General features: G+C 47.5%; 2 protein-coding genes across 2 annotated transcripts; one reads left to right on the top strand and one right to left on the bottom strand.

Annotated features, from left to right (window-relative positions):
• Positions 1-1,888: 1,888 nt before the first annotated feature.
• Positions 1,889-3,647, top strand: LOC119317706 (probable glycosyltransferase 7). Its single transcript, XM_037592198.1, has one exon. The coding sequence runs from the start codon at positions 2,033-2,035 to the stop codon at positions 3,440-3,442; it is 1,410 nt and encodes a 469-aa protein (XP_037448095.1). The 5' UTR covers positions 1,889-2,032; the 3' UTR covers positions 3,443-3,647.
• A 1,353-nt stretch (positions 3,648-5,000) lies between these two features.
• On the bottom strand, positions 5,001-10,498 carry LOC119317707. Its single transcript, XM_037592199.1, has 10 exons — positions 7,970-10,498; positions 7,695-7,772; positions 6,665-6,766; positions 6,432-6,539; positions 6,073-6,184; positions 5,879-5,956; positions 5,732-5,765; positions 5,578-5,646; positions 5,399-5,488; positions 5,001-5,296 (listed from the first exon to the last, which is right to left on the bottom strand). The coding sequence occupies exons 1-9, from the start codon at positions 8,655-8,657 to the stop codon at positions 5,414-5,416; spliced, it is 1,344 nt and encodes a 447-aa protein (XP_037448096.1). The 5' UTR covers positions 8,658-10,498; the 3' UTR covers positions 5,001-5,296; positions 5,399-5,413.
• Between the last annotated feature and the right edge of the window lie 273 nt (positions 10,499-10,771).

The following is a 10,771-nucleotide window of genomic DNA, read 5'->3' on the forward strand; positions in this document are numbered from 1 at the left end:
CCCCTAATGGATTCACCACGACTATGGCTAGTACCTAATCTTTGCAGATGTATTTTTGGTGTTCTAATGTCAAGTCTAAGATCATGTTTAACCTTAATCCTAGGGAGTTAAATCTAACATTATGCACTGCATGTTGTATCTTCCTTTTCATCCTAGACCGGGTTTAGTTTTTTATGTGCAATAAGTAGGGCACATCTAGATGTGCCCTAGACATTTCCTTTTTATATCTTATTGTTAATGTTGATGCACATATATGGTCTTGTTTTGTTACTGGGCGACGTCTACTAATGCTCATGTAAGAGCTGTAAAATTCAGGTTCCCTTGTTGGAGTAGTAGTAATAAGAACTCATTTAGCATATCTGCAGGCCGGAGAAGCATTACTCAGATTGCCAGGCCATTGTTGACAACTCAGTCCCACTATATTTATGCTGCAAATAAAGAAGTCTGACCTAGTGCAAATTTTGAGAAGATAGAGAAATTTGATGAAATAGAATTTTCAGCGATTTTGGGGCATCTCCAACGCTATGCATCAAAGGGACGCCCCCAAGTGTCCGCGGACACGTCCGACATGGACATTCTGCCTGGCGCCGGGCATTAAACGCAATATCTCAAAATGTCCCTCAGTTCAAACACTTAAAACATGAAATTCGGATGAAATTTAACCAAGTTCAACATATTATATGCAAACTAACGAAACTTAACGAGTTTAGGAGAAATTAAGCTAAGCTGAACCAATGTGAAAAGAGGAAGTAAAAGGGGCCTTGTTAAAATTTGCCAAATAACAGACAACAAACTTCATAGGCATGGCCTCCGAAGCACCTCGGCCCACCACCGTCATCTAGGCCTAGACCCGGCCACGTAGAACGCGGCTCATTCTGGACCACTTTCTTTCTTTCTTTCTCCATTTTAGCGTGTTGCGAACCAACTCCACCAATCATATGTGTGTGCCCGGACAATTTGAGACGTGCGGTTGCACGTGCGGACAAATGAGATTTCAGTGGGCATGTTCGCGCACACTGCTTTTCGGTGGGCATGTTTCCACGCACTGCTCGGACACGTCCGCTATGAGGGGTCAAATTAGCCCAATCTGATTAAAGATGCTCTTAGTTGATCTTGTTCACAAATCACAGGTTCGTGTGGTCGGAATCACTGGGGGTGTAGTAGACCAGTGGATCATCGACGCTCAAGTTCCGGGCTTTTGGGCTTTCTACCGAGACGGCATGCATGGGCATGAATGGTTCAAGATGCTCTCTCTGCACGCGCAAAATTCTGCTCTCATGTACTCGTATTTCTGTCTGAGCACGCAGATGCAGTCCATGGCCAAGGCTGCTCGGCAGGCAGTCACAGTGGCCGCAGAAAGCCGGAATCTCGTCGTGCACTGGCGACGGCGCATGCAGCACAACACTTGGCAAGCCAGCCACCCCGCCATCCGGAGCCGCGTGCGCTCGCTCAGTTGCTTGCTTGCTGCCACACACGATTTACCATGCATGCCACTCTTCCCCTTTCCCTTTCCATCCCCCGTTCTTCTCTGTGTGCAAGATGGATGGATTGCTTCCTTCAGTTACGAATTCAGAACTACGGTTTACGTACAAAAAAGGTTGCAAAAGTAGATCGAGGACATGAAAGTATCTTTCCGTCGAGGCACGTTGGTTAAGGCAAGACGAGGCAACAAGTCAAGCGATCTTGTTGTGCCCGGCCGTGGAGCCAGCCAGCCAGGTCACCGCCGGGCGCCGGCCGTCACCTTTTGGCTGTTAGTCTGGGTTTGTTATGCATGAAACAAACCAAATTCTGCCTGTCATTTCCGTCCCCTCTCTCGCTCATGAAAAAGGGTCGTAATCTTCGATCCGAAGCGGCGGATGCTTGCGACGGTGCCCTCTTCCATCTGCTATCCAGCACGCCTCCATTGTTTGGAGTTGATCGAGTTTGGACGCACGCCGCCCAATCCCGCACCGCACCGCAGGCACGCTGTACGTGCCACCGGCTAAACGACTCGCGGCGCGGCTTTATATGCTCCGTATGCGCTCGCCTCACGATGCCAGCCAGCCAGGACGCGCCATGCATGCCATCGCGGCGCCTGCGGTGCGCTAGAAGTACAGCGCCCCGAGACGGCAGACGGCACCGGGCTGCTCTGGTTCGCATCACTGGCACTGGCACCGGCATGGCGCGCTCCCTGCTCGGCGACGCGCTCCTCTTCTCCGCCGGCGCCGCGGTGGGCGCCGTGCTGCTGCTCACGCTGGCATCGCCGTTCACTCCGCCCGACGTCCTGCTGGCAAGACGGTCCTCGTCCGCTGGTGATCGTGATGCCAGTGGGCGCACGTTCTACGACGACCCGGAGGTGACGTACACCGTGGACCGTCCCATCACGGGGTGGGACGAGAAGCGCGCCCAGTGGCTCCGCGCGCACCCGGAGCTGGCCGGCGGCGGCGGCGAGGGGCGCGTCCTGATGGTGTCCGGCTCGCAGCCGACGCCGTGCCGCTCCCCCAGGGGCGACCACGTGCTGACGCGGCTCCTCAAGAACAAGGCGGACTACTGCCGCCTCAACGGCGTGCAGCTGCTGTACAACACGGCGCTGCTCCGCCCGTCCATGGACCGGTACTGGGCCAAGATCCCGCTGATCCGGGCCGCCATGGTGGCGCACCCGGAGGCGGAGTGGGTCTGGTGGGTGGACTCGGACGCCGTGCTCACCGACATGGACTTCCGCCTCCCGCTGCGCCGGTACCGGGGCCACAACTTCGTCGTCAACGGCTGGCCGAGCCTCGTGTACGACGAGGCGAGCCCGTCGTGGACGGGCCTCAACGCCGGCGTGTTCCTCGTGCGCAACTGCCAGTGGTCGCTCGACTTCATGGACGCCTGGGCCGCCATGGGGCCCGACTCGCCGGACTACCGCCGGTGGGGCGCCGTGCTCACGTCCACGTTCAGGGACAAGGTGTTCAACGAGTCGGACGACCAGTCGGCGCTGGTGTACATGCTGCAGCACAAGGGCAGCCCGTGGCGGGGCAAGGTGTTCCTGGAGAACGACTACTACTTCCAGGGCTACTGGGTGGAGATCGTGGGGCGGCTCGGCGACATCGCGGCGCGGTACGAGGCCATGGAGCGGCGGGCGCCGGCGGCGGCGCTGCTGCGGAGGCGGCACGCGGCGAGCTGGGACCACGCGGCGCACGCGGCGGCGAGGGAGGCGGCGCTGGCGGGCGCGGGGCTCGCGGAGAGCGGCGTGCGCGGGTGGAGGCGGCCGTTCGTGACGCACTTCACGGGGTGCCAGCCCTGCAGCGGCGACCGGAACCGGGACTACTCCGGGGACAGCTGCGGCGACGGAATGCGGCGCGCGCTCAACTTCGCCGACGACCAGGTGCTGAGGGGCTACGGGTTCCGGCACGCCGGCCCGCTCAGCGACGACGTGCGGCCGCTGCCGTTCGATTACCCCGCGGCGGCCGGGAGGCGCTGACAACCGAACGGGCGGGGCGGCGGCGAGTCGGTTGAGTTTTGTCTTTGTGCTGCTGTGCGTGGCTGCTCGCTGTCGCTGGTGGGTTTAGCAACGAAAGTCATGTACTTCAGCCGTGGGGTTGAGTACATTTGATGTCTGCCGTTATCCATTTTCTTGTACCAATAAAAAGTTGCACAGTAACTGTCAAAAAAAGTTGGACAGTACACACCAGGCCGTTCGAGGGTTTATGCAGTGCTAGTACTAGCAAAGCAGTTTCCTTCCACAAGAAAGAAGAGAACTAAAAATTAGAACCAGGGATATTTGATAGTTTTAGACAGCAGATTCTCACAGAAAAAATATCAAAACCGAAATGAACTATTAGAAATCAGCTTTGCCGGTGAAGCTAAATCTAGTTCCAAGCCATTTTCAATGCAATTGGCTGAAGTATGTCCAGACATACTTCAGTGGCAATCAAATTGGTTGTAAAACTCATAAGGATCCACTTTACGAAGATCCCATTGTGTTCCAAAAGCTCGTAATCTTCTTCTCTGCTAATAAAACCTACTCCTTCAACTCGCTCTAAAGAAATTGGATTATGTGTAATAAGTTGTTCATATTCAACAACCCTACATAAGAAATAAAAAGTTGCACAGTAACTGTCAAAAGAATAAGTTGCACGGTAAACACCACTCCGTTTTTGTAGTCTTCGAGGGTTTATGCAGTGCTAGTACTAGCAAAGCAGTTTCCTTCCAGAAGAAATAAAAGAACTAAAAATTAGAACCAAGGATATTCGATAGTTTTAGACAGCAGATTCTGATAGAAAAAATATCAAAAAATGAAACAAACTATTAGAAATCAGCTTTGCCAGTGAAGCTAAATCTAGTTCCGAGCCATTTTCAATGCAATTGGCTGAAGCATGTCCAGACGTACTTCAGTGGCAATCGACGGGTGATTCAAAGCCAATTGAAACTGAAACAAACAGGTCAGAGAAAGGACTCAAATCAATGCAGAACTAAGAAAACAGGGATGTCCTCAAAGGAGAATTTTCTTAGCGGTTCAAATGGCCCTATGCGCGCCCAAGCAAACTTTGATCACCTACCAGTCTCTGCAAGCAGCAGATATACCTAAACGCACCCAAAAAAAGCAAGTGAAGGGTGAAAAATAAAACAAATGTTAGTAAACAAAATAGGTTTTGTGTTGGATTCCTAAGAGCAAAATAGGTTGCTTTGATGTATAGGATTCTCAAAACACAGGAATAGAACAAACACATGATTTACAAAGCTACAGGAATAACAATGTATGGAACATTCCTAAGGATCTAAATCCTCAGTCCTATAAGATTCCTTTGAAAGGAGCCCTAAAACTGCAGAAACTACAAATTCAAATCAAATACTCCCTCTGTTCCAAAATAGGTGAGTAGGTTTTATGTAGGATTGCTAATCGTTCTAGCTAAAACCGATGAACCTACAAATTCATTCTGCCCTACCAGAGCTGCCGTCTACAGAAAACCCAAACTAGAAGTAAAAAGCTGCACCCAGAAGAGATACAATTCACAGAGAAGTAAACAGACAAGCAGAAATGCAGAAACACACAGGCCGCAACAACAATATTCATCGTTCAGGTGTGCCAGACCATCGGGCATAACTTGGCAATTCAGAGTACATCACCTCAACAACTAGCTAAACCGGCAGCTAGACACAAGCTAGTTTCCAAAAGTCAAAGTTCAACCAGCCAGACCTAGAGCTGGCACACTTGTGCACAGCACGGTTTACATACACACAACTTGATTTCGGCCCTCGAAAGAAAGAGCTCGATTTCGGTGAACAACCATACACCACAGAGACCCCAGTTACGGATCCTTCATTGCCTGATCAGCTGCATATATGGTTAAGTTTAAGACCCATTCAGAAATTTAGATCATAAAGAAAGGCGAGCGGTCAGGAAGAGGTGTGGTTCAAAGATTCGCCCCAGGATTACCTGTGTAGCTGAGGTTCACTTGGAGACTTTTATGTTAGCGAGGGCAGCAAGAGCCTCCACGATCTTGCCTTCATTGATGGACCTAGTAGCCTGTGCAAAGAAATTTGGATTTTGCAGGACTGAGTTCCTGGTAAAATATGAAATGGCATATATCCCAAATGTCAGCAAAAGACACTGACCTTGAGAGACGGTATCAGTGCATAAACCTCTTTGATGGTCTCAGGCCCAATGTTCGCTATCATGCATATCTGTTACAGGTGCAACAAACCATTTTATGTTTGAGATGAGGGAAATGAGATACAAGAAGGTGAGAGGAAAAGAAGGCTTACGAACCTCGCCATCATTAACACCATAGTCTTTAAGAGGTCTGCAGCTACGAATCAAGGAAAATAACTACAAAGTGGTTGCTTGGCGAAACAATTTAACTGCGTAACCACAATGCAATCTCTAATATTAGTTCTTAACCAAAACAAAGAATACTCCAGAATTTCTTTCACCGACTTCGCAGAGGTGAAGTGATTTCCTTCTTTTGCATATTGAAAGGCCTTGTCAAACGACCTGCCGGTGCAAGAAGAAAAGATTAAACATGGAGTCACACAAGCTAACAGACTGGAACACAACATAAACAATTATTAGCGGAACATAACAGAATTAAAACAAGAGATATTCCTTACTCGGGAATTTTTATAGTCGGATCCTCTGATAAGATAGCCATATGTCCTTGAATTTTCTGCAACATTTCTGCTGCTTCACAGTTCGATAACAATATAGAATTTGGAGGCATATCTGCAACCAATTGTTATGCAGAAATCAGCTTGCCTTTTTTACGTTTAGACAGAAGGGACGTTTGAAAATCATAATATAAGATGTGTGCCCGTTTCAAATGATGTAAAACTAACAATCTCATTATACGGAACTTCTCAAGTAAAGAGCCTACTGAAATTCCATAAACTACCGAACTTTAACTACTATTAAGGTTACTATTAAATAAGCTTCTAGAAAAATAGAGGATATTTCAATGGAAGAAACTGACCGAGCTGAAGCTTTAGTTCTGCATCAGACATTGCAGGCTTTGCATTTGATGCGGAGCCCTTCCCGCCTTTCCCAGCACTAAATGCCTTCCCTCCTTTGCTACCTTCTCCTATGAGAACATAATACATGAAAGACACAGAAAGACAATCTATTGTGTAACTAGAACTTTCAGTTTTATCGGCAACTCTTGAATGGATGAATGTATAGCAAAAGTACAAAACGATGCATCCATACCATTAGAAAAGGATGAAGCCTTTCCACCAGTTTTTAGGCTATCAGATGAAGCTTTCCCATTTGACTTGGAGTGTGTGGGGGGAGCCTCTTCTTCGAAAAAATCTAAATACAGGCAGTGATATATGAGGTTCTTTTATATTTTCAACTATATATCAATACAGTACTCACATTGACTTATTCGGTTTCATTCAATTATCCGGTAAATTTTAGTGCTTATTTATGTACTGTGATCAGATATTCTGCCCTATCTAATACTGCAATAGTTACAGTGTAAGCAGCTCAATGATTACCATTTGTTATGCACAGCCATAAATTGGGGAAACAAAACAAACAGTGTCTTGCCTTCAACTACAAACGATATGAAGTGCCCTTTCACACTCAACGTAATGGTAAATAACATCAACTATGAGCAAATAGTCAACGAATCATCTGCAAATAAAACCAAAGGGGAACCACAAACATGGTATATAATTCTCTTCCGACATTTTTTTCTGTAGTATTTGATCAATCCTATGAAGGCTGCCAAGATAAGTATTTGGGGAGCGTAGAAGGTTGCGGGAATCTTCTAGTTAAATCATTCTTTAATCTTTACTGGAACAAAAAGTATCATTTAAAGTTTTCAAACAGAAAAGTTTACTACCTTCTTGCTAAAGATGCCCTAAGCCCTAGGGTAGCAGGGTACAACCGTACAAATGGAATTTTCTTGACAGTGATAAATAAAACACAATGATCATATCAGACAGATAGCTCGTAACGTGCTAGCAGACACAAGTGATATTCTTTAATTCTTATAACAAAAGCAAATACCAAAGGATTTTCTCATGGAGCAGAGCTGTGATAAGTGTAGTAAAACTAGATTTAAGTAGAACAGCGGTGTGAACACATGTGACTTGGCATGCCCAGACCAAGTAGCCAGACATAAAACATATCATAAGAAGGATAATGTGAGTTGAAAATAAAAAGGATTTAGTCCAATAAATAAACTGTTGCCTGGAAAATGTTTAATGACGAGATTGGGCAATATTATTACCATCAGAATCAGAATCAGAATCAGAATCAGAAAGGTGAATAACATCATTAGAATTGTTCTGCCTTCCGTTCGGTGCTCCTGCAAGAATAAAACAGGTAGGAAATCTGTCAAACTCTAAACTTGCCTTCGAAAGCTCAACTTCTCAAAAAACACAGCATTCATTTTGATGAAGCTGTAAAATCATCAATCATCATATAGCAGGATCACACAACTGAACAAAAAAAACATACCATAAAAGCCTTAGATTAAGAAACTTCCCTGTCAGACATAAATACCTTTATTCTGTTCAGGTTTGGCACCTGCAACGGTGCGGGGGTTGTCGCTCCGGTTTGGCATGGCAAAGGATATTACTGGGCGGGGCATGGAATGTCGAATATCCTGCGCGTTCTGATGGTAGCGGCCGTGCGAGACGGCGCTGGGGTTGGCGCTCAGGTTCAGGTTTGTGTTTGGGTTAAGTGTGTGGATGGAGTTGCCTGAGCTGGCCATGGGAGATTGGCGATCCTGCAGGCGGCCCAAGGCGGCTCTGAGGTTAACATTCAGGTTCAGGTCTCGCCTGTAGGAGTTGAGGTATCGGAGATCCTGCGTGTAGTGAAGGTAGCTGCCGGGCAAGGCGGCGCTAGGGTTTGCATTTAGATCTGGAATGGAGAAGGAGCGGTACATGGGGAAGGAGATGGCTGGGCGGTGCATGGGGAAGGAGATCGTTGGGCGGTGCATGGGGAAGGAGATGGGTGGGCGGGGCATAGGGGGATGAAGATCCTGCGTGTGGTGGAGGTAGGGGCCGCCGTGAAAGGGAGAGGTGGCCGAGGGGTGGGAGTAAGGGCCGAACGGCGGCGGCGGGCCGACGGCGGCAGGGAACGTGGGCGCAGCGGTAGGAGGCGAACCGAAGAGAATACCCATGTCGAAGGGAGGATCGGGGTTGTTAGTGTTCGGATTAGGGTTAAGGTTTCTGGCAGGAGGCGCCATGGGAGGCGGCGGCGGAGTAGATCTGGAGAAGAGGGGAAGAGGAGGAAAGTTGGAGGTGGGATGAACCGGAAATGGAGGTCAATAACTCAATATATAGGCGGTGGTTGTTTTGTTGCTGTCGTGCCCCGCAATTTCACTTTATTTGCGCCCCGCAATTTCACTTTATTTTGACTTAAGCCTCTCAGTTCCAAACAAGTTGCGGTAGGCTAGAGTTGAAACCGATAAGATCTCGAAACCAAGTCATGGTTCTGCCACATGGATAGCTAACTTCCACGCACCCATGCCCATGGCTAGTTCTTTGGTGATAGTGCTGCTAAATATTGCTATTTTAAATTAATTCCAAAAACACCCAGTACAATATGCAGACTTGATACATGTACATCACTCCATTCCACGCATTTCAACAAGACAACAAGGTTGTGGTGTGTGTTACTAAGATGCTGCGAAATAGATAACCTATTACTTCAAATAAGCAAGGGATAAATCATCATGTTCTCCAAAGTAGTATATTCTTGAGAGAAAATTTACGGCATGTCGTAAGCCGTTCTAACACAGGTAGGAAAAAACGCTAACTATCACAGAACCACGAGCATATCACACATGTGATATTTCAGAATAGGCATATACCTCAGTTTCTAGTTTAGTTCTACATTTGATACAAGGATTTTCCTTCACCAAAATAGTGAAGGTTGGATTAACTAAGGGGCTGCTTGGTTCCCAGCCACACTTTGCCACATATCAAGTTAGGCAAGTTTGACCAGGTTAGGTGTGTGTTTGGTTCTAGCCACACCTAAGGCAAGATTCTTTTATTCACTATAAGTCCACATGTCATACACACAAAAAGTGTGGCAAAATTCCCCTGGGCAATCCAAAGTGAGGCTAAGAATTTGAGCACCTAAGCTAAGGCAATTAGTTACCAACCAAACATGCCCTACATTAACAGCCGGCCTTCCTCTGCAGAGCAGAAAAAAAAAAGACAACACACCAAGATGCTCAAGCATGGAATTTAAATATACAGACCAAGCTTATGTGCTTAACTGCACCAAAATCAACAAAAATTCTTCCAAGGAACGCATGCAAGACATATCCACGGATATTCGCTCTCTTGTTGAAGGGAAGGACCATTCGTTAGACTAAAACCCTTAGGAATCGCTAAATTTAGCAATGCACTTGTGCATAAACACAAATAATCCATTTAGTGTTACCTTATTCACAGGCAAGCAGACCCAAAACCTATTAGGCTGCTAGTGATTCGACAATGCCCAGCAGCGTTTAATGCATCGTCATTTTGAGCAAGCTGTGTCACGATCAACTCAATTATCTACTTTTCCAGCTTTCCTTGAGACACCAAATTATAAGAACCCACCCACATATGAGTGACACAACCAGTAGCAAAGTTGTTAAGATTTAATTTGGTAACAAAAATTAGCCAGATGTATTTCTATAAGCACACATAACAGATAATCCAATCCAATTCTACGATCCAAAGGGCATTGTCAGGAAAAAAATCTTAAGGACTGGAACCCTTCTCAAAAGTCATACAGTCGAAAGAGGCCCTGAACAAACAGCTCTGTTTTGTCGTGGATATATCACACCCATAACAAAATCCAACCAAAACCACATGATAAACAACCAAATCATAATCCCTCGCACCGATCAAGTTGGATCTAAACCATCTCCAATAGCCAAAATTCATATCCTATCGATGCCCACCCGCCAGGGCACCAGTACCGTGACAACAAAACCCTCGGCGTTCTGTAAACCCTAATCCTTGGCCATTGGCATAGGATCCTACTCGATAGACGCGAAGATCCCCGCATCCACCGGGTTTTATCCGGTGAATGTCGCGTTGGTCGAGGATTGAGACGACATCGACGCAAAAAAAAATACAGGGAAAGGGGGGATAAAACGAAGGGTAGGACCCTTTCCCTCCCCTGTTCGCCATTGCGGAGGAGAAGGCGGTGGTGATCAGGAGGCGCCTGCCGGAGTCGGTCGCGTCGCTCTCCGCACCGACGCCGCACGCGCCCCGCAGCTCACTGCTCGCTGTCGCTGGCGAGGAGACGGAGAGTGAGAGTACGGCCTGCCTCTGCCCGGATGTATTGACGGATTTATAA

Source organism: Triticum dicoccoides, chromosome 6A (genome assembly GCF_002162155.2).
Source record: "Triticum dicoccoides isolate Atlit2015 ecotype Zavitan chromosome 6A, WEW_v2.0, whole genome shotgun sequence".
NCBI classification, from domain to species: Eukaryota; Viridiplantae; Streptophyta; class Magnoliopsida; order Poales; family Poaceae; genus Triticum; species Triticum dicoccoides.